Source organism: Amblyraja radiata, chromosome 3 (assembly GCF_010909765.2).
Source record: "Amblyraja radiata isolate CabotCenter1 chromosome 3, sAmbRad1.1.pri, whole genome shotgun sequence".
Taxonomy (NCBI): Eukaryota; Metazoa; Chordata; class Chondrichthyes; order Rajiformes; family Rajidae; genus Amblyraja; species Amblyraja radiata.
In genome coordinates, this window is record NC_045958.1 from 130,052,898 (window position 1) to 130,077,298 (window position 24,401).

Genomic DNA, 24,401 nt, shown 5'->3' on the forward strand with positions numbered 1-24,401 from the left:
TCATTTTCCTGTCTGGAACACATGACAATAAAACACTCTTGACTCTTGGAACGTTTAAGAACCATTTAGACAGGCACATGGATAGGACAGGTTTAGAGGGATATGGACCAAACAAGGCCAGGTGGGACTGGTGTAGCTGGGACTGGTGTATTCTTGGATCACAGGACGAGAGGAATAGATCGGGTAGACCCACAGAATCTCTTGCCCAGAGTAGGGGAAATGAGAACCAGAGGACATAGGTTTAACGTGAGAGGGGAAAGAATGAATAGCTACATGAATAGGACAGGTTTGGAGGGATATGGCCAAACGCAGGCAGGTGGGACGAGTGTAGATTGGACTTGTTGGTCAATAGACAATAGGTGCAGGAGTAGACCATTCGGCCCTTTGAGCCAGCACCGCCATTCAATGTGAACATGGCTGATCATCCCTAGTCAGTACCCCGTTCCTGCCTTCTCCCCATATCCCATGACTCCGCTATTTTTAAGAGCCCCATCTAGCTCTCTCTTGAAAGTGTCCAGAGAACCGGCTTCCACCACCGGTTTCTCTGAGGCAGAGAATTCCACAGACGGTGTGGACAAGTTGGGCCGAATGGCCTGTTTTCACCCTGTATGACTGGCGGCTTCATTTGAAGCTTTACCAACTTTTCTTTGGTCAAAGTTTTATGTTGCTTATTTTATGCTTGAAGATGATTGAAAGCTTTTGTCTGACAACTGAAAGGACAGAAAGAAGCTATCAGATATAGAATAAAGAATATCAGTCGGAATAAATAACCCGAGTAGCAATATGTGCTTTCCCTCTGTGTATTCAGGAGAGTGTGAAGTGAGCAGCATTCTTACTATGCTACTGCACCACTGATCTACACTCTAGTCTCTTGAGGAGAGATGCCAAGAACAGTAAATATAATTTAAAAAAACAATTGTGCATTTGCTGTCCACAATGTTACTACATCTGTCAGCTAAACTTTATTTCTAATACAGGTGCACAACCTTTTATCCGAAAGCCTTGGGACCAGACACTTTTCGTAATTCAGAATTTGTCGGTCTTCGGAATGGAAATTTTTTAGCGTAGATTTTAATGGCTGGCTCAGTGGTAGAGTGCTCGGCTCATATCCGCAAGGTCGCGAGTTTGCGCCTTGATCCTGGCAGTTACTCGATCGCGAGTTTGAGTCTTCAATGTCGTTTTTTCTTGCAGAATAAATGTTTGTATGAAATACAGTGTAGGAGAAGTGTACTGACTGTGTGGGCAGAACTTTGGAAGTGATTGCCCACCAGTCTAAAAAGCCGCTGTGTCTCCCTGTCCCTGGGATAGCAGGGGGCGATCAAACAGCACAATACCCCCCTCCCCCTCCAACTCCAGAGGAATCCGCTCCCCGATGGGCCGCTACCAAAGATCATAGAGGAGCTCCTCTATGATCTTTGGCCGCTACAGCGACAAGTGGCAGTTCGCCCACAGCCCGAGCTGCGCCCCCTCATCCGCCACCCCAAGAACAAGACGTACCTTGCACACCATCAGCTTCTGCCCCTACGTGTTCCTCTGGAGTTGGAGCGGGGCTGGGCTGGAGTTGCTGCTGGCTGTGGGTCTCTGGGATCTCCGTGCTTGCAGTGGGCCTGGGGGTCGGTGGGCGGCGGTGGGAGCTGTGGACCTACGGACCTACCTCCGTGGAGCTAGCCAGCTTCGGAGCGTGGAGAGTTGCGGGGGCGAGCTGCTGCGACCCGACTCCGGTGGATGGTGACACCGGGAGCTCGCGGGTCTCCGGTGGGAGACTGCTTTGCGGGGCACCGGCAGCGGCGACTTCTCCCGCCCGAATTACGGGGTTGAGAGCAAACATCATAGAGGTTGAGAGTGACCTGGAGGGGGGCCTTACAACGCCCGGCGCGGCTGTAAATTGCCGCGGACTTGCTAGCGCCCGCCGGGGGCTCCAACATCAAGACCGGGGCAGGGCCCTACATCTCCCGGCGTGGCTTTGAGTGGCCGCTCCCCGATGGGCCCGTACGACGCCCCGAGCTGCACCCCGTCATCCGCAACCCAGGTTCCTCTGTAGTTGGAGTGGGGCTGGGCTGGGCTGCTGTTGGCTGTGGGTCTCTGGGATCTCCGTGCTTGCGGTGGGCCTGGTGGTCGGTGTCCAATTGGTCCTGACACGGTCCTGCGAAATCGCCGACGTGAAGACAGTGCAAAGCCCCCGCGCCGGTGCAATGGGCGGGGAGCTGGAGAGGGGAGGGAAGGGGTCACACACATGGCCGGGAAGCAGAGGGGTGTAGGTGGGGTGATACTGAATGGAGCGACAATCTGCTGCTGCCTGCCCCGCTGAGTTAAAAAGTTCCCACGCAAGACTCACGAAACACTGTATATCGTGAGTCTACCGTGGGAACTTTTTAATTCAGCGGGCAGGCAGCAGCATATTGTCAATTATTAACCCTCCCGCGCAATATACCCTCATCTTCTCTTTTATGAATGGGGATTTAGTTCCCCTTTCTTCGAGGACCGACCGGAGGTTCCGCTGTCACCTCTGCGGGCCGCCCTCGGTGAACGTTTTCAAGGACCTTTCTTCAAGGACCGAAAAAATGGCCGCTATTCGGAGGTTTTCGTTATTTGGATCTTCGGATAAAAGGTTGTGCACCTGTACAAGTAAGATCAAAAATAAATGACTAGACTACTAATACAAAAATAGTTTTTAATTGGTCTTTTTATTATGGCTTCTTATCACCTTGAATAGCACACATTGGGTAGGGTATGAGACTTAATCTGCTTCCTACTGCTTTTCCTGAAGGGATTGTTCAAAAAAATATCAGGCACCCAAAAGCCAGTGATCCATTAAACCTGCCCCATCTTTGGATGTTTCGTTTCTTGCTGAAGATGGTTTACAAATGTTTACAGTCCTGATGGCCTGATATAGAACAAATGAATGAATGATATGCATAAAGGTTTCTGGCTAGTCACATTCTTTTTCAGCCATGTCTTGTGGGTGAGGATTTGTTTTTTGTTTGCAAAAAGGGCCCATGTAGTCCATAGCAACAGAGAACATAGACCAGTACAGCACAAGAACAGGCACATCTACTTGAGTTACTTTCTCTGGAACGTTGGAGATTGAAGGGAGATGATAGAAGTAGATAAAATAATGAGAGGCATAGATAGGGTAGACAGTCAGATATTTTTTTTCCCCACAGTGGAGATGTCCAACACTAGAGGACATAGCTATAATGTGAGGGGGAAGTGACCGCTGATTCCTGTGACCACTTGGGTTTTGTCCGGGTCCTCCGGTTTCCTCCCACACTCTAACGATGTACGTTGGAGGTTAACTGGCTTTTGAAATTATCCCTAGTGTGTAGGATGGTGCTACTGTACATAGTGGTAACTGGTCGGTATAGACTCGATGGGCCAAAGGGCCTATTTCCGCGCTGTGTTGCGCCACTAAACTAAACACACTACCCCCTGCGCACCCTGTTCTCATTATCCTGCCTCTCTCCCTCCTCCTCTTACTCCCTCAATCCCCTTCCACCCTCTCCTCCCAGCGTTGTAGACATGACCTGCGTGGGCTTTCCCCGGGAGCTCCGGTTTTCTCCCACACTCCTCGGCCGTTTGTAGGTTAATTGGCTTGGTAAAATTGTAAATTGTCCTTCGTGTGTGTAGGATAGTGTCAGTGTACGGGGATCGCTGGTCGACGCAGACTCGGTGGGCCGAAGTTTCTGCGCTGTATCTCTAAACTAAACTAAAGATAGACACAAAATGCCGGAGTAACTCAGCGGGACAGGCAGCATCTCTGGAGAGAAGGAATGCGTGACGTTTCAGGTCGAGACCCTTCTTCAAACTGTTTAGGGATAAGGGACACAAGAGGTATAGACGGTGATGTGGAGAGATAAAGAACAACGAATGAAAGATACGCAAAAAAGTAACCATGGTAAAGGAAACATGGTATTGTAAGCTGTTTGTCGGGTGAAAATGAGAAGCTGGTGCGACATGCGTGGGGGAGGGATAGAGAGAGAGGGAATGCCGGGGCTACCTGAAGTGAGTGAAATCAATATTCATACCACAGGGCTGCCTAATGCCTAACCCTAAGCGAAACATCTATTTAACATCACAGCCATTCCAGCAAACATGGCAGTCTATTCCTTTATGTTGTGAACTATTTTCATCTGATCTGCGGTGCTTTTTCTCAGTGTATATTTACTCAATATAGCAACCTCTGCCTGTTACCCTTAATCATTGTTTTGTTGCTGAGCCGATGAGTTTGGTGGCTTGGCACCAATTTATAGTTGTTTATTCTCAGCACGTTGACATGTAATACCGATGCAGTAGTTAACAGCGCATCTCGACGGGTAACGCTGATACTCAAGCTGAAACATCTGAGTACTTCACCTTGCAGGAAACGTATGTGACAAATACTACAGCTCGTGATATGAAATCTTAGCATTGAGGTCAGGAAGGGTCAGAAGAGTGCTGTCTAATTTAAAACGTGTGAATGCCTGCGTTTAGTTTGGAGTTTAGTGTAGAAATACAGTGTGGAAACGGGCCCTTCAGCCCATCGAGCCCGCGCCGACCAGCGATCGCTCATTCGCACTAGTTCTATGCTATCCCTCTTTCACACCCGCTCCTTGAAGCCCTGTCCCACGGTACGAGTTCATTCCAAGAGCTCTCCTGAGTTTGCCCTGATTCGAACTCGGAGATTTACGGTAATGGCCACTCGTCGGTACTCGGGGCTCTCGTGGACATTTTTCAACATGCTGAAAAATCTTCACGAGTCTTCCCGTGCTTACCTGCCGTTAGCGAGTCTTCCCGAGTACCTGCCATTAGCGTTACGAGCCGCTAAGAGACGTCCCCGAGCTCCGACGTACACGCTACGTACATTCTCTGTGCTTACCACAAGTTTTTTTTAAAACTCGGGAGAGCTCTTGGAATTAACTCGTACCGTGGGACAGGGCTATTACACTAGGGAGAATTTACAGAGGCCATTAGTTTAAGTTTGACCTATTTGTCACAGTTTAATGAAGTGTTTAGTTGAGAGATGGGGGCATGGAAACTACCCCTTCGTACTACTTCAGTGTTATCCCACTTTCTCATCCACTCCCTGCACACTACGGATAATTTACAGATACTAATTAACCTACAAACCTGCACGTCTTTGGTAGACAAAAATGCTAGAGAAACTCAGCGGGTGAGGCAGCCGCTATGGAGCGAAGGAAATAGGCAACGTTTCAGTTCGAAACCCTTCTTCAGACCCGAAACGTTGCCTATTTCCTTCGCTCCACCCGCTGGGTTTCTCCAGCATATTTGTCTACCTTCGATTTTCCAGCGTGTGCAGTTCCTTCTGAAACACTGCACGCCTTTGGGATGTTGGAGGAAACAGGGAGAACATGCAAACTCCACATGGACAGCAAATGTTTGTTATTATTGTTTATTCTTTACATTCCTCCTCGAGCGGAGCCTGTAGTCGCATGTGACGTCATCCAAGAGACTGTCGCGAGATTACAGACCCGACACCCGGACGTCCTCATTGCCTTATCAGGGGACTTCAATCATGTGAACATCAGCCCCCACTTGTCAGGCTTCTCACAGTATGTTGACTGTCCCACAAGGCACAATAAGACACTGGACTTGTGCTATGTCAATGTCAAGGAGGCCTATAGTGTCTTAGCCTTTCCACCGCTTGGCAAATCAGATCACAACCTGGTTTATCTAAGGCCTTCTTACAAACCCTGTGTACTGAGACAGCCTACAACCACCCGGTCTTTCAGAAAGTGGACACCAGAGGCCAGTGAATCACTGAGGGACTGCTTTCAATGCACAGACTGGGACATACTGATGGAGCCACAGGAATTAAACAGCTGTATGGACATCGACAGGATGGCAGGATGCATAACGGACTACATCAACTTCTGTAGGGATGTTGTTGTGCCAGTAAGAACTGTTTGTTGCTTTCCCAATAACAAACCTTGGATTACAAGCAACATCAAGAGCCTCCTAAACAAGAAAATGGAGGCTTTCAAGGTTGGTGATCGGGAAAAGATCAAGAGGGTACAGCACCACTTGAAAAGGAGTATGAAGCAGGCAAAAGGGGACTATAAAACGAAGCTGGAGAAGAAACTGCAGTACAACAACATCAAAGAGGTGTGGAGAGGAATGAAGACCATCACTGGCTTCAAGGACAAGAGAAGCCAGCCGTCAGGAGACGTGGACAAGGCCAATGAGTTTAACCTGTTCTATAACAGGTTTGGTCTGGTATCCCCTCCCACCTCTACAGGTGCAGCCTCTCCCCCACCATCACCTCCACGAGGCAGCCCCCCCAACACCACAGCTGCAGCATCTCCTATGCCGGCATCTCCTCAACTATTCTTCACGGCGGACGAGGTGAGAGCTGAGCTGAGGAGGTTGCGCCCTGTTAAAGCAGCTGGCCCTGATGGTGTATGTCCCAGGCTACTAAAAGACTGTGCGGCTCAGCTGGCGGAGCTGCTCCAGACCATTTTCAACCTGAGCCTCCAGTCAGGGAGGGTACCAGGTCTGTGGAAAACATCATGTCTCGTGCCGGTTCCCAAAGCAGGGCGGCCGACCGAGATCAACGACTACAGACCGGTGGCCCTTACATCCCATATTATGAAAACAATGGAGCGGCTACTCATTCGTCTCCTGAGACCACAAGTCCAGCACGCACTCGACCCACTACAGTTTGCATACCAGGAGAACATTGGGGTGGATGACGCAGTCCTCTACGTGCTGCACCGGATCTACTCCTTTTTGGACAAACCCGGTGGCTATGTGAGGATTATGTTCTTCGACTTTTCAAGTGCGTTCAACACCATCCAACCCCTGATTCTGAATGACAAGCTTAAGAAGATGGGGGTGGATTCCACATTTATCTCCTGGATATACGACTACCTGACGGGTCGACCACAGTTTGTCAAGCTGGGGGACAGTGTGTCTGGCACAGTGGTGTGCAATGTTGGAGCCCCACAGGGAACGGTTCTGGCCCCGTTCCTCTTCACCCTGTACACAGCAGACTTTAACTATAAGTCTGACACATGCCACGTACAGAAATACTCAGATGATACAGCGATTGTGGCATGTGTAAGGAACGGGCAGGAGGAGGAATACAGGAACTTGACCAGTGCCTTTTGTGCCTGGAGTGAAGAGAACTGTCTCACCCTGAACACAACAAAGACTAAAGAGATGGTGGTTAACTTTGGCAGGTCCAAGCTCCCCCTTCAGCCGGTCAACGCTGCATGGGCTGACATTGAGGTGGTGCAGACATATAAATACCTTGGAGTGCACCTTGATAACAAACTGGACTGGTCTGTCAACTCTGACTCCCTCTACAAAAAAGGCCAGAGCAGACTCTTTTTCCTCAGAAGGCTCAAATCCTTCAATGTGTGTAAGGATATGCTGCACATGTTTTACAACACAGTGGTTGCAAGCGTTATTTTCTACGCTGTTGTCTGCTGGGGCAACAGCATTAGTGCAAAAAACAATAGGAAGCTAGTCAAACTGGTTAAACGAGCTAGCTCAGTGCTGGAGGGGAGAGTAGACTCTGGGATGGAGGTGCTTGAGAGGCGTATGAGGCACAAGGTGCAGGTCATCCTGAAAAACCCCGGGCATCCCCTCCATATAATTCTGGAGAGTCAAAAGAGCACTCGGAACAACAACCGGCTCCTCTCCCTGCCCTGTAGAACGGAGCGGTTCAGGAGATCCTTCACCCCTGCAGCCATTAGATTTTATAATTCGGACCGCTAGGCTGTAGGGGGATGCATTTTGCAATTATTAATTTTTAACTGTTAATTATTGGTCTTTTTAAGTATTTATTGCTCTCAGGTAGTGTCCACATTGTATTCTATGTATTTTCTGTCTGCGTTCGTTTTGAATCTGTGGGTTTGTTGGTTGGGAGCTTCTGGACATCTGAATTTCCCTGAGGGGATCAATAAAGTATTTATTATTATTATTATTATTATTATTTAAATGTAGTCAGGATCGAACCGGTGTCTCTGGCGCTGTGGCGGCAACTCTACCAGCTGCGCCACCTTGTTGCCCGTAGAAAATACCAATATAGCAGTAATTAATTTCACGATCAACAAATTGTAGAAAATTGAATTGAATTGGATGCTTTTAATACCCAGCTATTAGATACAACAAAAAAAACATTCTTCCTTTCTGCAATAAAAGGAATATTTCCCCAAGTTGTCATCTTAAGTCATCTATTGAAAAAGATTCCTCTTTGCACTTGGATGGCAAGAATGTTGATTGTAAATAGAATTTCACAAGAGACTCTGCTGGCTGATGTAAACAAGTCCATCACTTGTCTGATACTACATAAATCATTCACCCTGTGTGCAACTGAGTGGTCTCTGTTTATGGAAGTGATGTGAAAAGTTACTGAGTTAACTCTGGAAGTTTTTACGGCTCAGTGGCGCAGCGGTAGAGTTGCAGTCTTAAGGGCCTGTCCCACTTAGGCGATTATTTAGGTGACTATAGGCGACTAGGCTGTCGCCGGGGTGTCGCCTGTATGGTCATGTGTCGTCTCCTCAGTCGCCCAAAGATTCGTAGCGTCTTTCTGGTCGCCGCTGGATTTTGAAATGTTCGCAACTTTTCGGCGACAGTTGGCTTGACGTCAATGAGCGTACCTTGACTTCTCCTGACATAGGTGCTGTCGTAGGTTGGCCCCAGGATGCCGTAGGTTGTCACCGGTGGTGACCGGTGAATTCCATTGGCGACTACCTACATCAACCAGCGACAGGTACCGGCGACTGAATTGTCTTAAGTTGTCTTCAGTTGTCGCCGACAGGGTCGTACCTTTTCGTAGCTTGGTCGTAGGTGTGGTTGTAGGTGGGCATCCTAATGGGTGGCCGGTTGTCGGTAGCTTGATGTCGACTAGGTGGTAGATTGTTGTAGACATTGTCGTAGGGATGGGGGGTCCAGTCGCCATTTTTTCAGGCGACCTGCTACTGCTATGACAGTCGCCGAAAAAACTGCCTAAGTGGGACAGGCCCATTACAGACCCGGGTTTGATCCAGACTGTAGGTGCTGTCTGTAGGGAGTTCGTACTTTCTCCCTGTGACCACGTGGGTTTTGTCTGGGTGCTCCGGTTTCCTCCCACACTCCAAAGTAAATTGTAAATTGTCGCTAGTGTGCAGGGCAGTCACGCTGGCACAGCGGTAGAGTTGCTGCGTTACAGCAAAATGCAGCGCCAGAGACCTGGGTTCGATCCCGACTATGGGTGCTGTCTGTATGGAGTTTGCACGTTCTCCCTGTGATCTGCGTGGGTTTTCTCCGAGAACTTCGCTTTCCTTCCACACTCCAAAGACGTACAGGTTTGTAGGTTAATTGCCTTGATAAAATGTTAAATTGTCCAAGTTGGCGATATGCAGAGTACTGCCCTGCCGACTACAAAATTCAGAAGGTTCAGAAGGTGTAGGCTAGTGCTAGTGTTCGAGGAGATCGCTGGTCAGTGTGGACTCGGTGGGCCGAAGGGCCTATTTCCATGCTGTATCTTTAGAAACATAGAAGCATAGAAAATAGGTGCAAGAGGAGGCCATTCGGCCCTTCGAGCCAGCACCGCCATTCATTGTGATCATGGCTGATCACCCCTATCAATAACCCGTGCCTACCTTCTCCCCATATCCCTTGACTCCACTAGCCCCTAGAGCTCTATCTAACTCTCTTAAATCCATCCAGTGACTTGGCCTCCACTGCCCTCTGTGGCAGGGAATTCCATAAAGTCACAATTCTCTGGAGGAAAACGTTTTTTCTCACCTCAGTCTTAAATGACCTCTCCTTTATTCTAAGTCTATCTATATTTATATCTATATCTATATTTAAAGTCTATCTCACAAATCTTTAATAGCTGTAATTAATCTAAAGGTCATGACGGGAGATGTTTGTCCAGTAGCATGCACTGTAGAGACAAGAAACAATATGTAGTGGTTAGTTACAGATTTGGGCAGATAAATGGCAGATGGAGTTTAATCCCAGCAAGTGTGAGATGAGGCACTTTGGGAGGTCAAATGTAAGAAGAAAATATACAGTTAAGAGGAAATTTTTCAGGTCCACAGCTCACTGCAAATGGCAACACAAATGCAGAGAAGATTGACGGTGATGTTGCCAGGACTAGAGTGCCTGATCTGTCGGGAGAAGTTGAGCAGGCTGGGGTTCTATTCCTTGGAGGGCAGGAGGATGAGGGGAGATCTTATAGAGGTGTGCAAAATCATGAGAGGAATAGATCGGGTAGACGCACAGTCTCTTGCCCAAAGTAAGGGAATCAAGGACCAGAGGTCATAGGTTTAAGGTGAGGGGGGGAAAGATGTAATAGGAATCTGAGGGCTAGCTTTTTCACACAGAGGGTGGTGTGTGTATGAAACGAGCTGCCGGAGAAGGGACTATCACAGCGTTTAAGAAACATTCAGCCAGGTACATGGATAGGCCAGGTTTAGAGGGATATGGGCCAAACGCAGGCAGGTGGGACTAGTGTAGATGGGACATGTGGGCAAGTTGAGGCGAAGGGCCTGTTTCCACACTATGACAAACAGAAAGTGGTAAAGAGGGTGTATGGTATGCTTACCTTCATCGGTCGGGACATTGAGTATAAGAGTCAGGAAGTCGTGTTGCAGCTTTGATTCAGCCACTTTTAATATGGTACGGTACTTTATTTGCACATGTACGGAGGTACATTGAAATTAATTGTTGTACACAGTTCAGTACAAGTATCACGGTACATAAACACGTAGATACATCTCAGATAAGCATCTCAGATACAGTACTGGTGTACAACAGTCGTACACTGAGACAGTATACAGAGTCGCCAGTTTGGGGCCAGTTGATGTAAGTGCAGGAATCTTGACCTGACCATGAAGGCCCGTTGCCATGGCGACGTTGCAGTCTCGGCCTGGCCAAGCGTAGCCGCTGCTCCACCGCTATAGGCCGCGTGCGGTCCACGTGCTTGTCCTCTTGGAGCGGCGCCCGGTCCAGCCAAGCCCCAGGCTTCTGCAGGGCCTCCAGCGGCCCATTCCCCCCGTCGAGGCCGTGTACTCCCTCCCGCCGCCGGTCTGCTTACTAACCCTCCAGATGATCCGCTGAGGGCGAGCCGGGCGGGTTTTGGTCCGCAGCGAGGGTCCTCCGTCTGTGGCGGGCGGGCTGGGCCTACTGGGCGAGTCCACGGTCTCTGGCGGGCGAGTCCCCGGTCTCCCGCGGGCAGGCTGGGCCTACTGGGCCAAATCCTCGGTTTTGGGACATTGCGTGCCGTTCTGGTCGTTCCCTGATTGCAGATTGGATGTGGAGGCTGTCGTGAGGGTGCAGATGAGGTTTATTAGAATGCTGCTTGGATTACAGGGTATTTGCTTTGAGGAATCGTTAGACAAAATTGGGTTTTTGTCTCCTGGAGCGTCGGAGATTGAGATGATACCTGATAGAAATAGATAAAATCATGCGGGGCATAGATGGGTGGACAGTCAGAACTTGACCTGCAACACGGTTCCTCTTTCCCCCAACATACAACAGTACAGCTCTGGAACAGGCTCTTCGGTCCAAAAACTCTGCACCGGACAAGCTAAACTAAACTTTAAGAATAAAGGGTAAGCCATTTAGAACGGAGACGAGGAAACAGTTTTTCTCACAGAGAGTTGTGAGTCTGTGCCTGTGAATTCTCTGCCTCAGAGGGTGGTGGAGGCCGGTTCTCTGGATACTTTCAAGAGAGAGCTAGATAGGGCTCTTAAAGATAGCGGTCAGGGGATATGGGGAGAAGGCAGGAACGGGGTACTGATTGGGGATGATCAGCCATGATCACATTGAATTGTGGTGTTGGCTCGAAGGGCTGAATGGCCTACTCTATTGTCATCTGCCTGCACATAATCCACATCCATCCACTCCCTGCATTAACCATATAACCATATAACAATTACAGCACGGAAACAGGCCATCTCGACCCCTCTAGTCCGTGCCGAACACATAGTCTCCCCTAGTCCCATATACCTGCGCTCAGACCATAACCCTCCATTCCTTTCCCATCCATATAACTATCCAATTTATTTTTAAATGATAAAAACGAACCTGCCTCCACCACCTTCACTGGAAGCTCATTCCACACAGCTACCACTCTCTGAGTAAAGAAGTTCCCCCTCATGTTACCCCTAAACTTCAGTCCCTTAATTCTCAAGTCATGTCCCCTTGTTTGAATCTTCCCTACTCTCAGTGGGAAAAGCTTTTCCACGTCAACTCTGTCTATCCCTCTCATCATTTTAAAAACCTCTATCAAGTCCCCCCTTAACCTTCTGCGCTCCAAAGAATAAATCCCTAACTTGTTCAACCTTTCTCTGTAACTTAGTTGCTGAAACCCAGGCAACATTCTAGTAAATCTCCTCTGTACTCTCTCTATTTTGTTGACATCCTTCCTATAATTAGGCGACCAAAATTGTACACCATACTCCAGAATTGGCCTCACCAATGCCTTGTACAATTTTAACATTACATCCCAACTTCTATACTCAATGCTCTGATTTATAAAGGCCAGCACACCAAAAGCTTTCTTTACCACCCTATCTACATGAGATTCCACTTTCATGGAACTGTGCACAGTTATTCCCAGATCCCTCTGTTCCCCTACATTCTTCAATTCCCTACCATTTACCATGTACGTCCGATTTTGATTTGTAGCACCTCACACTTATCAGCATTAAACTCCATCTGCCATCTTTCAGCCCACTCTTCCAACTGGCATAAATCTCTCTGTAGACTTTGAAACTCTTCTTCATTTCCCGCAACCTGCTTCACACACTGACTGCTAGCTTTCCCAATTTGAGTCCCTCCCCCCAACCATACTAGTTTAAAGTCTCCCCAGTAGCCTTTGCAAATCTCCCCGCCAGGATATTGGTCCCCCTTGAGTTCAAGTGCAACCCGTCCTTTCTGTACAGGTCGCACCTTCCCCAAAAGAGGTCCCAATGATCCAGAAACTTGAATCCATACCCACTGCACCAGTCCCTCATCCACGCATTTATCCTCCACCTCGCTCCATTCCTACTCTCACTGTCGCGTGGCACAGGCAGTAATCCTGAGATTGTTACCTTTCCAGTCCTTCTCCTTAACTCTCTACCTAACTCCCTAAATTCTTCTTTCAGGACCTCTTCTCTTTTTTTACCTATGTCGTTGGTACCTATATGCACCACAACCTCAGGCTCCTCTCCCTCCCATTTCAGGATTTCTTGGACACGTTCATACACATCCCTGACCCTGGCACCAGGGAGGCAAACTACCATCCGGGACTCCTGTCTGCGTCCACAGAATCGCCTATCCGACCCCCTGACTATAGAGTCCCCTATTACAATTGCCCTCCCCTTCTTTTCCTTACCCTTCTGAGCAACCGGACCGGTCTTTGTGCCAGAGGCCCGGCCGCTGTCGCTGCCCCCAGGTAGGCTGTCTCCCCCACCCTTACTCAAACATGAGTACTTATTTTCAAGGTGTACAGCCACCGGGGTACTCACCAGTCCCTGCCTCTGCCCATTGCCCTTCCTAACTGTGACCCAGTTTTCTGTCTCCCGTGGTCTTGGAGTGACCACCTCCCTGTAACTCCTTTCTATGACCTCCTCGCTCTCCCTGAGCAGACAGAGGTCATTGAGTTGCTGCTCCAGGTTCCTAACGCGGTCCCTTAGGAGCCCCATCTCGACGCACCTGGCGCAGATGTGGACGTCTGGAGAGCACTCAGACTCCATGACCTCCCACATCTGACATCCAGAACAGTAAACTGCCCTGGCCTTCATTCTCCCCCTTATCCAAATACAATAAAGCCTTACAATTACAATACAAATACAATACAAGCCAATCAGCTGCTTCCTCTGATCCTCGTCCACCAATCAGAGGCTTCCACCAGAATCCTTCTCTGGAAGTGAGATGGAACGTTACAGATTTGGGTAACTTACAGCTGCAGGTAAGTCCTCCTCTCGCCAACGGCTCCCCGGCATGGCATTGCCATGCGCTTGCTTAAAAAGTTTCTTTAAACCCCACTATCGCATCTGCCTTCACCACCACTAACATCCCTGCTACTCTCTGTATAAAAATAAACTTGCCCCCGACATCTCCATTAAGCTTTGCCCCTTTCACCGTAACTATTCCTTTCACCGTGGGAAGCGCAGCGGTAAAATTGCTGCCTTACAGCGAATGCCGCGCCAGAGACCCAGGTTTGATCCTGACTATGGGTGCTGTCTGTACGGAGTTTGCACGTTCTCCCCGTGACCTGCGTGGATTTTCCCTGAGATTTTCGGTTTCCTCCCACGCCCCAAAGACGTACAGGTTTGTAGGTTACTTGGCTTGGTAAATGTAAAAATTGTCCCTAGTGGGTGTAGGATAGCGTTTTAATTTGCGGGGATCGCTGGTCGGCGCGGACCCGGTGGGCCGAAAGGCCTCTTTCCGCGCTGTATGTCTAACCTAAACTAAAATGCAATGCCCTCTCATCCTTGGCATTTCCACCTTCCCGACCTCTAATAATTAAAGTTTAATAGACACTGTAATAGATTGTGAATTGTTCATGTTCAAAGGGACAGGATGTCCATGCCTGTAAGTCACTGAAAGTGCAGCAGGCAGTTAGGTTGTCAAATTATATATATTGTCTTTATGGCCAAAGGATTTGATTCAAAGAGATGGGTTTTAATGCTGTGACTTTATAATGCCTCACTGAGCTCAGAACTGGAATAATACGCACAGTTTTGGTGCTCTTGGCTCCAAGTATCTACTTTCTATCGAGGGGGTTGCAGGGCGGATTAAACAGATTGATTTCTGGAAAGATAGAGGTCTGAACAGGCATGGCCTCTTCTTTAGAGCAAGAGGCAACCTCATTAAACACGATCCTGAGAGGAACTCCCATGGTGGATGTAGGGCAGGCGATTGCCCTGCGTAGGTAACCTCTAGAACCAGAGGCTACAGTCACAGAATAAAAGCTCGGCTAGGTCATTCAAGTCAAGTGTGGTTTATTGTCATGTGTCCAGCCAGAACAATTAAATTCTTACTTGCAGCAACAATTGGCTTGATATAAATGTAAAAATTGTCCCTAGTGGGTGTAGACAATAGACAATAGACAATAGATGCAGTAGGTCATTTGGCCCTTCGACCCAGCACCGCCATTCAATGTGATCATGGCTGATCATCCCCAATCAGTACCCTGTTCCTGCCTTCTCCCCATATCCCCTGACTCCGCTATTTTTAAGAGCCCTATCTAACTCTCTCTTGAAAGCATCCAGAGAACCTGCCTCCACCGCTCTCTGAGGCAGAGAATTCCACGGTAGGATAGTGATAATGTACGGGGATCGCTGGTCGGCGTGGACCCGGTGGGCCGAAGGGCCTGTTTCCGCGCTGTATCTGTAAACTAAACTAAGTTAAGCTTTCTGGTCATTGGTTGCATGCAGAGCAGAGATCAATAGATTTCTGGATGTTTGGGAAGAGGGCAGGAAAATGCTTTTGATCTGGAAGTTCTTGTTCCACAGTGGAGCAGATGAGCAGACACAAGAACCTATTGTACCATTCTTCATAAGTTCCTATTGAAAACGCTTCCACAACCAGTGTAGGCGACGCATTCAGCGTAAGAGTGGCTTGCTACACAAAGAAGGTTTTCTCCTCACCAATGTTAAAGAAAAAACTGCAGATGCTGGAAAAATCGAAGGTAGACAAAAAAGTTGGAGAAACTCAGCGGGTGAGGCAGCATCTATGGAGCGAAGGAATAGGTGACGAATAGGAGCGCACCTCGATTATGGAGATGTCGGAGACCTTACATTTGGAAAGAACTAGACTTGTCTTAATTGACAAACAAGAATTATTTGCTAGAATATGGTCTCCATTTATTGATTTTCTGAAAGGGTAAATTGGTCCTGCACGGAAGCCTGACTGAAACGAACCCAGGATTAGATGAATAGTTACGTTTTATAATCTACGAACCTATCTCCAAAGCTGTATTATTGGTAATTTATTCTATTCGTTTTTAATCGTTTTTTTATTTTCTTCTTTCTTCCTATCTACATAAAAAAAAATAAACAAATAGAAGCAGAATTAATATGCAATTGATAAACGAGGACCCCAACTATTTTGATAACTGGAATCCCATCTATTAACAATATGCAATTGATAAACAAAATGTGTTTTGATTATGATATGTATATGCTTCTAATAAAAATATTATTTAAAAAAAAAACAATAGGTGCACATCTCATAGGTAGTTTACACCCAGCGGTAAGAACATTGACTTCTCCAATTTCAGGTAGTCCTTGCTTTCTCCCTCCTTCCCCTCCCCTTCCCAGCTCTCCCACAGCCCACTGTCTCCGCCTCTTCATTTCTTCTTCCCGCTCCCCCTCCCACCTCCACATTTATTTATTTAATTCTTTATTTCGAACAGAATAAAAGAATAAAAAGCAAGTGTGAAACAGCATACAAAAAACAAAACAAGAATATTTATAAAGTGTCTTAAACAATATCTATAAATAAATGAAATCGTATGTGTCCGAAAAGGAGCAAGAAGAAGCCACATCACTCTGAAGAATCGTCACGTATTCCTTCGCTCCATAGATGCTGCCTCACCTGCTGAGTTTCTCCAGCTTTTTTGTCTACCTTCATCCTTCTCACCAATGTTTTTTTTGCAAGTACCCTGGTCGGGTTATCAATCCTCACGGCTGTGAAAAACTATTTTGTTTTCTCATTTAAAAAAAAAATCTGTTGGAGTTCTCACCGCTTCTGAACACATCCTCGTAGTGTTCTGGCTCGTTTGTGAATACGATATATTGAATGCTCTCTCTTTTTCTGTTGTAATAGGCATCACCAAGGTGGTTTATATGTCAGACAAATACCGGGAACTGCCAGAAATGAAGGCCTCCAGACTAATGTTGGATATGGCAGGCGTGAAGTGCAGGTAAATATATTTGTGTGTTACAAGTCTCCGGCAACTGGTTTCTCATTAAAACTTTCCAAATAGTGAAAGGCCTGGATAGAGTGGGAGTGGAGAGGGTAGAAACATAGAAAATAGGTGCAGGAGTAGGCCATTTGGCCCTTCGAGCCTGCACCGCCATTCAATATGATCATGGCTGATCATCCAACTCAGTATCCCATCCCTGCCATCTCTCCATATCCCCTGATCCCTTTAGCCACAAGGGCCACATCTAACTCCCTCTTAAATATAGCCAATGAACTGGCCTCAACTACCTTCTGTGGCAGAGAATTCCACAGATTCACCACTCTCTGTGTAAAAAATGATTTTCTCATCTCGGTCCTAAAAGACTTCCCTCTTATCCTTAAACTGTGACCCCTAGTTCTGGACTTCTCCAACATCGGGAATAATCTTCCTGCATCTAGCCTGTCCAACCCCTTAAGAATTTTGTAAGTTTCTATAAGATCCCCCCTCAATCTTCTAAATTCTAGAGTGTACAAGCCAAGTCTATCCAGTCTTTCTTCATATGAAAGTCCTGCCATCCCAGGAATCAGTCTGGTGAACCTTCTCTGTACTCCCTCTATGGCAAGAATGTCTTTCCTCAGATTAGGAGACCAAAACTGTACGCATTACTCCAGGTGTGGTCTCACCAAGACCCTGTACAACTGCAGTAGAACCTCCCAGCTTTGGGAGAGTCCAGTACTAGCGGTCAAGCCTCGGAATTTAAGGATGTTCCTTTAGGAAGAAGATGAGGAGGAATTTCTTTAGTCAGAGGGTGGTGAATCTGTGGAATTCTTTGCTACAGACGGCTGTGGAGGCCAAGACCAGAGGGCACAGCCTCAGAATAAAAGGACGTACCTTTAGAAACATGAGGAAGAATTTCTATAGCCAGAGGCTGGTAAATCTGTGGAATTAATTATTTCACAAGTGATAGGAGCAGATTTAGGCCATTTGGCCCATCTACGCCATTCAATCATGGCTGATCTAGCTCTTCCTCCTAACCCCATTCTCCTGCCTTCTCCCCATGACCCCTGACGCCTGTACTAATCAAAGTGGGGAGTGATTGGCAAGGTATGCAAAGAGTGGCCACATAAAGGGCGTGGACAAAGTTACAAAGTATTCCATTTTACACAAACCATTTTTAACATATTCCATTTTTGGTCCCTTTTAGTTCCCGGCAATTGCCCAGCGACGCGCCTTTCCTCGCACCCACGTGAGCCGAGTTTCCTTGTGAAAAATCAGTTTTAACAACATTGAATGTTGAGGCCCTCTAAATTCAACCTGTTGATGGAAAAATTCAAATTCAGTTTAGTTTAGAGATACAGCGCAGAAAAATAGAAACATAGAAAATAGGTGCAGGAGTAGGCCATTCGGCCCTTCGAGCCTGCACCGCCATTCAATATGATCATGGCTGAAGATCCAACTCAGTATCCCGTACCTGCCTTCTCTCCATACCCCCCGATCCCTTTAGCCACAAGGGCCACAGGCCCTCCGACAGGCCCTCCGACCCACCGAGTCCACGCCGACCAGCGTTCACCCCACACACTAGCACTGTCCTACACACTGGGGACAATATACACTTTTATCCACCTGCCGATTAACCTACAAACCTGCACATCTCTGTAGTGTGGGCAGTAACCGGAACACCCAGGGGAAGCCCACATAGTCACGGAGAACATATAAACTCTGTACAGACAGCACCCGTAGTCAGGATCGAACCCGGGACTCTGGGGCAGAAAGGCAGCAACTCTACCGCTGCGCCACCGAGCTGCCTCAAAGGCCCTCTAATTTTCACCTGCTTGTGGAAAATTTTGAACTCTGCACCTCCCCCCGTATCCTGTTCTTCCTGTGACTCCATCGACATCATCCTCTTCTTAAACAAACGAGTTCAACTTATCAACTTCTGGTGGATTATACTCACCTTTCCTCTGGCCGGCATCTTAGTCCTGCTGCCTGATTGTGGAACTAGCAGCCCATTTCTGCATTGTTGTTCCATCTTGTCATCTCTGTTCTGCTTGAACTGAGCCCTCCCTTGAGTTTGCTTTGAGCCTGCCTGTGTTTGTGCTGTCGAGCTTACAGTGTTTGACTAGTGGGGATGATTAGCATTTCATTGTATTTGCAGCACAGAGACAGGTCATTTGGTTCCACAAATCTATCTGACTGGCTGGCACCTCTTCCCACCTTGCTTCGTTTTACCCTTTTGACACTTCCTAAAGTGTCAGCAACAAACGCTGACCTTGTCAGCCAATGCCCACATCCTGTAAATGAATAAATAAAACAACTATACAAACCTGCAGCTCGGTGGAAGATTTCAGTGACTACTGCAGAAGGCTAGGAATGCTCAAAGAATCTCAATGGTCTGGTGAAGAGATTTTTCCCCCTCTTTGCCAAACGGTTAATCTATTTCCCCCTCACCCACTACCCCATTTCTCCACCCCAAGGAGAAAGATTCTTGATATCCACGTTGCCAAACTTTCAGATTCTTCCATATATCAATGAGACTGCCTCTTCACGCCAGTCCTGGATTTGATTCCAACTAAGGTTGAGGAGTTTGCACGTTCTCTCTGTAGTTGCATGGGTTTTCTCCGGGGTGCTCCGATTTCCTCTCGCATCCCAAAGACGTTATAAACCAGCATCTGCAGTTCCTTCCTGCACTAAACATTTCCTTAAACTGCAACAAATGGGTCAAACGTATTCAATTCTTTCTAATAGTCAAATCTCCCATTCCATCAATCCACCATGTGGATCTACACTGCATTGATTTGAGGAGGGTTATTGCTTCTGAATTTAAGATTATCTCTCTAATGGGCCTGTCCCACTTACGCGACTTTTTCGGCGACCCGTCAGTCCGCCAAAAAATGTCAACATGTTGAAAATCCAGCGGCGACCAAAAAGACGCTGCGACTCTTTGGTTGACTGAGGAGACAACTCACGAAGCATACAGGCGACACCCTGGCGACATGCCCAAAGAGTCGTACCTTGTTCTGGTCGCCGCTGGATTTTCAACGTTGAAAATTTTTGCCGACCTTCAACGACCTATGATGGGTGCCGGCAGTCACCGAAAAAGTCGCGTAAGTGGGACAGGCCCATTAGTCTGCATTCCGGATCAAATTAAGTGAAATGAAATTCAGAAATTCAGATGGCGACATATCAGGCTCACAGTTAAACACAGAGTGGTGGAGTAACTCAGCAGGTCAGGCAGCATCTGTGGAGGAAATAGACACATGATTTGGGTCAGGACCTTTCTTCAGACTCGGAGTTCCTGCGCACCCTTCCTACTCACCGGATTCACTAAAATATTCCTGTATAATGTCCTTTTTGGGGAACTAATCTAGTTAAGTTTAGATTTAGTTTAGAGACAGTGTGGAAATAGGCCTTTCGGCCCACCGATCCACTCCAACCAGCGATTCCCGCACACTAGCACTATCCTACACACTGTTATATGCCAGAAGTCAGAATGAATAACAACTTACACGCAGGTTGCCTGGATCATGAGAGAGAGAGATTTATTACCCAACACTCCCTGCTTATATTGAACACCAACTCATTAACATATACATGAATATGTATGAAAACATTACACTGCTCTTTTTTTGTATTAAATCTAAGTAGTCAGTTACAATTTTGTTGTTGTGATACTTGATTTAAACCAGTATTTATGAAATTCTAAATGATAACATAATATATTTATTTTACATATCCACACATTTTCGTTGTACTTATACAGTGAGTTACTTAACTTACAAACCTAACCTGACTACTGGTTTACGGATCCTGACTGATCGTCTAACAATAACAGGTGTAACAGTTTAGGTGTTGACTCAACTGTAGGCTTGTTTGGCTCTGTTTTAGTACCCTGACTTTGACCAGAGGAATCTTTTTCTGCACTAACTGTACTTTGTGTTTCAATCATAGTGGTCTCTTCCAACTCACTTTCAGATAAAAACTCAGGAATTAGGACTTCATGCTCAGTTTTTGGTTCATCTTTGGCTGGAATAATTTGATCACCATGAACACCTTTGATCCTATCTCCAACTTCAACTAAGTATCTTTTTGTTCCGCACACTTCCACTATTTTCCCAACATCCCATTTGGCTCGACTGGACTTGTTGGGAGGACAGAGAGTACGAACCTGCTCATCTGGCTTGAAGTACCTCTCCTTTTTGTGGGAGTCAAAATGGCGTTTTTGACAACTGTTTATGTTCAACTCTCAAGGCCAAATTAGGTTGCACTAGATTTAGGCATATTCTTAGCCTTCTCTTCATCAACAGTTCTGCAGGTGAGTAACCCGTTGGTGTGTGTGGTGTGGTTCTGTACTTCAGCAAGAAACTAGCCAAACGATGTTTCATGCTAAGCTTTGAACTACCCTGCAAAACCTGTTTCTTGAGAGCATCTTTGACAACTCTAACAGACCTTTCCGCCGTCCCGTTTGGGGCTGGATGGTATGGGGGAACAAGTGTGTGTTTTACACCATTCCACTGCATGAACTCTTTGAACCGTTCTGAACGAAACTGAGGCCCGTTATCAGAAACAAGTTCTTCCGGTAAACCATGGCATGCAAAAATTGCTACATTTGTTCACCAGTGACTCGATGTCACTGTCAATACCTGGCCAATACACAAAACTTCTGGCAATTGACTTCATGCTTACTATGCCAGGATGTTCGGCATGAAGTTGATTCAGAATTTTGTTTCTCAATGACTCTGGTACAACCACTCTGTAACCTCACTTAATGCATCTCTGCTCACATGATAATTCATGGAAAGGCTTCAGCTCTGAGTTCAGAACTGAGTTCAATCCACTATCGATTCAATGTCTGTTCATAGACCCTCTTCAGCACAGTGTCTTTCTCTGTTTCTGCTGTAATTTCTGTTGCAGTCACCGGAAAGTCTTCATCTACAACTTGCAGTGTGTAGATTGAGTTCTCACTTCCCACGTCAGAGTCAAGGGGGCAGATTATTATCTCAATCGGGTTAAGTTAGGTAAGGGGGAGGTACAGCGAGACCTGAGTGTCCTTGTACACTGGTCACTGAAAGTTGGCGTGCAGGTACAGCAGGCAATGAAGAAAGCTAATGGACATAACAAGAGGATTTCAGTATAGGAGTAAAGAGGTTCTTCTGCAGTTGTATAGGGCTCTGGTGAGACCACATCTGGAGTATAGTGTACAGTTTTTGTCTCCTAATTTGAGGAAGGCCATCCTTGTGATTGAGGCAGTGCAGCGTAGGTTCATGAGATTAATTCCTGGGCTGGCAGGACTGTCATATGAGGAAAGATTGAAAAGACTAGGCTTATACTCACTAGAGTTTAGAATGATGAGGGGGGATCTTATAGAAACGTATAAAATTATAAAAGGACTGGACAAGCTAGATGCAGGAAAAATGTTCCCAATGTTGGGCGAGTCCAGAACCAGGGGCCACAGTCTTAGAATAAAGGGGAGGCCATTTAAGACTGAGGTGAGAAAAAAAGTTTTCACCCAGAGAGTTGTGAATTTGTGAAATTCCCTGCCACAGAGGATGGATTTAAGAGAGTTAGATAGAGCTCCAGGGGCTAGTGGAATCAAGGGATATGGGGAGAAGGTAGGAACGGGTTATTGATTGAGGACGATCAGCCATGATCACAATGAATGGCGGTGCTGGCTCGAAGGGTCGAATGGCCTCCTCCTGCACCTATTTTCTATGTTTCTCATGGGGCAACCGGGACAATGCATCTGCAACTGCGTTGCACTTGGAGCTTCTGTACTCCACCTTGTAGTCATACTGGGACAGCAAAATTGCCCAGCACTGCATCCTTGATGACTTGGGACCAAGTATCACTAGTAGTGGCTTGTGATCAGTAACTAGGGTGAATGGTCTGCCGAGAAGAAACTGGTGGAATCTTTGGTTCTGAACACGATGCTGAGTGCTTCCTTTTCTATCCGTGCATAATTGCGTTCACTCTGTGATAGGGTGCGGGATGCAAAAGCAATAGGTTTTTCCTGTCCGTCATTCATTACGTGGGAGATCACTGCACCTACACCATAACTGGAAGCATCACAAGAAAGTTTCATCTGGCGTGTCGTATCGTAGTGAACAAGAAGTTTGTCACTTGTCAAGTTTTCCTTGCAGATGTCACGTTGCTGTTCCTTTCCCCACATCCATTTCACATCTTTTTGTAGCAGATGATGTAGTGGCTTTAGCACAGTTGCTAAATCTGGAAAGAATCATGCATTGAACTGCACCATCCCAAGGAATGATTGTAGCTCTGACACATTGTTGGGTTTTGGAGCATTCACTATTGCTTCAGCTTTCGCCTTCACAGGGTGAAGTCCGCTGGCGTCTACTTTGAGTCCAAGGTAGACCACCACTGACTGTGCGAATGCACATTTACTTTGTCGCCGTTTGACATTGTGGCAGTTCAGTCGTGTGAGAACTTGCTCGAGGATATCCAGATGTTCTACCATGCCCTCTGTGAATATCAGTAGGTCATCCTGGTTGCACACACAGTGCGGAATGCCGTAACATTTTGTCCATGACAGACTGGAACATTTTCGGGGAGGATTTCACACCATAGGGCAGCTTTGTATATGCATCGTGGATGCATTAGTGATAATTTTTCAAAACTCTTTAGATTCTGGAGTAGTTCCTGAGGATTGGAGGGTAGCTAACGTAACCCCACTTTTTAAGAAGGGAGGGAGAGAGAAAACGGGGAATTACAGACCAGTTAGTCTGACATCGGTAGTGGGGAAACTGCTAGAGTCAGTTATTAAAGATGGGATAGCAGCACATTTGGAAAGTGGTGAAATCATTGGACAAAGTCAGCATGGATTTACGAAAGGTAAATCATGTCTGACGAATCTTATAGAATTTTTCGAGGATGTAACTAGTAGAGTGGATAGGGGAGAACCAGTGGATGTGTTGTATCTGGACTTTCAGAAGGCTTTCGACAAGGTCCCACATAAGAGATTAGTATACAAACTTAAAGCACACGGTATTGGGGGTTCAGTATTGATGTGGATAGAGAACTGGCTGGCAAACAGGAAGCAAAGAGTAGGAGTAAACGGGTCCTTTTCACAATGGCAGTGACTAATGGGATACCGCAAGGCTTAGTGCTGGGACCCCAGCTATTTACAATATATATTAATGATCTGGATGAGGGAATTGAAGGCAACATCTCCAAGTTTGCGGATGACACTAAGCTGGGGGGCAGTGTTAGCTGTGAGGAGGATGCTAGGAGACTGCAAGGTGACTTGAATAGGCTGGGTGAGTGGGCAAATGTTTGGCAGATGCAGTATAATGTGGATAAATGTGAGGTTATCCACTTTGGTGGCAAAAACAGGAAAGCAGACTATTATCTAAATGGTGGCCGATTAGGAAAAGGGGAGATGCAACGAGACCTGGGTGTCATGGTACACCAGTCATTGAAAGTAGGCATGCAGGTACAGCAGGCAGTGAAGAAAGCAAATGGTAGGGGGCGCTGCTCTGGCAGCAGCCATGTCAGCAGCGCGTCAGTTTTTTCAACTTTTTTTTATTTTTTAGTATGTTTTAAAGTATGTGTT

The 24,401-nt window shown here is 46.8% G+C and overlaps 1 protein-coding gene across 1 annotated transcript in view; it reads left to right on the plus strand.

The window, feature by feature from the left end:
• Nucleotides 1-24,401, plus strand: part of LOC116971530 (deoxycytidylate deaminase-like) — a 73,601-nt gene that overhangs the window by 41,693 nt on the left and 7,507 nt on the right. The window contains exon 5 of the mRNA XM_033018763.1: nucleotides 16,756-16,852. Within this exon, the coding sequence (XP_032874654.1) occupies nucleotides 16,756-16,852 (97 nt within the window). The remainder of the gene's footprint in view (nucleotides 1-16,755; nucleotides 16,853-24,401) is intronic.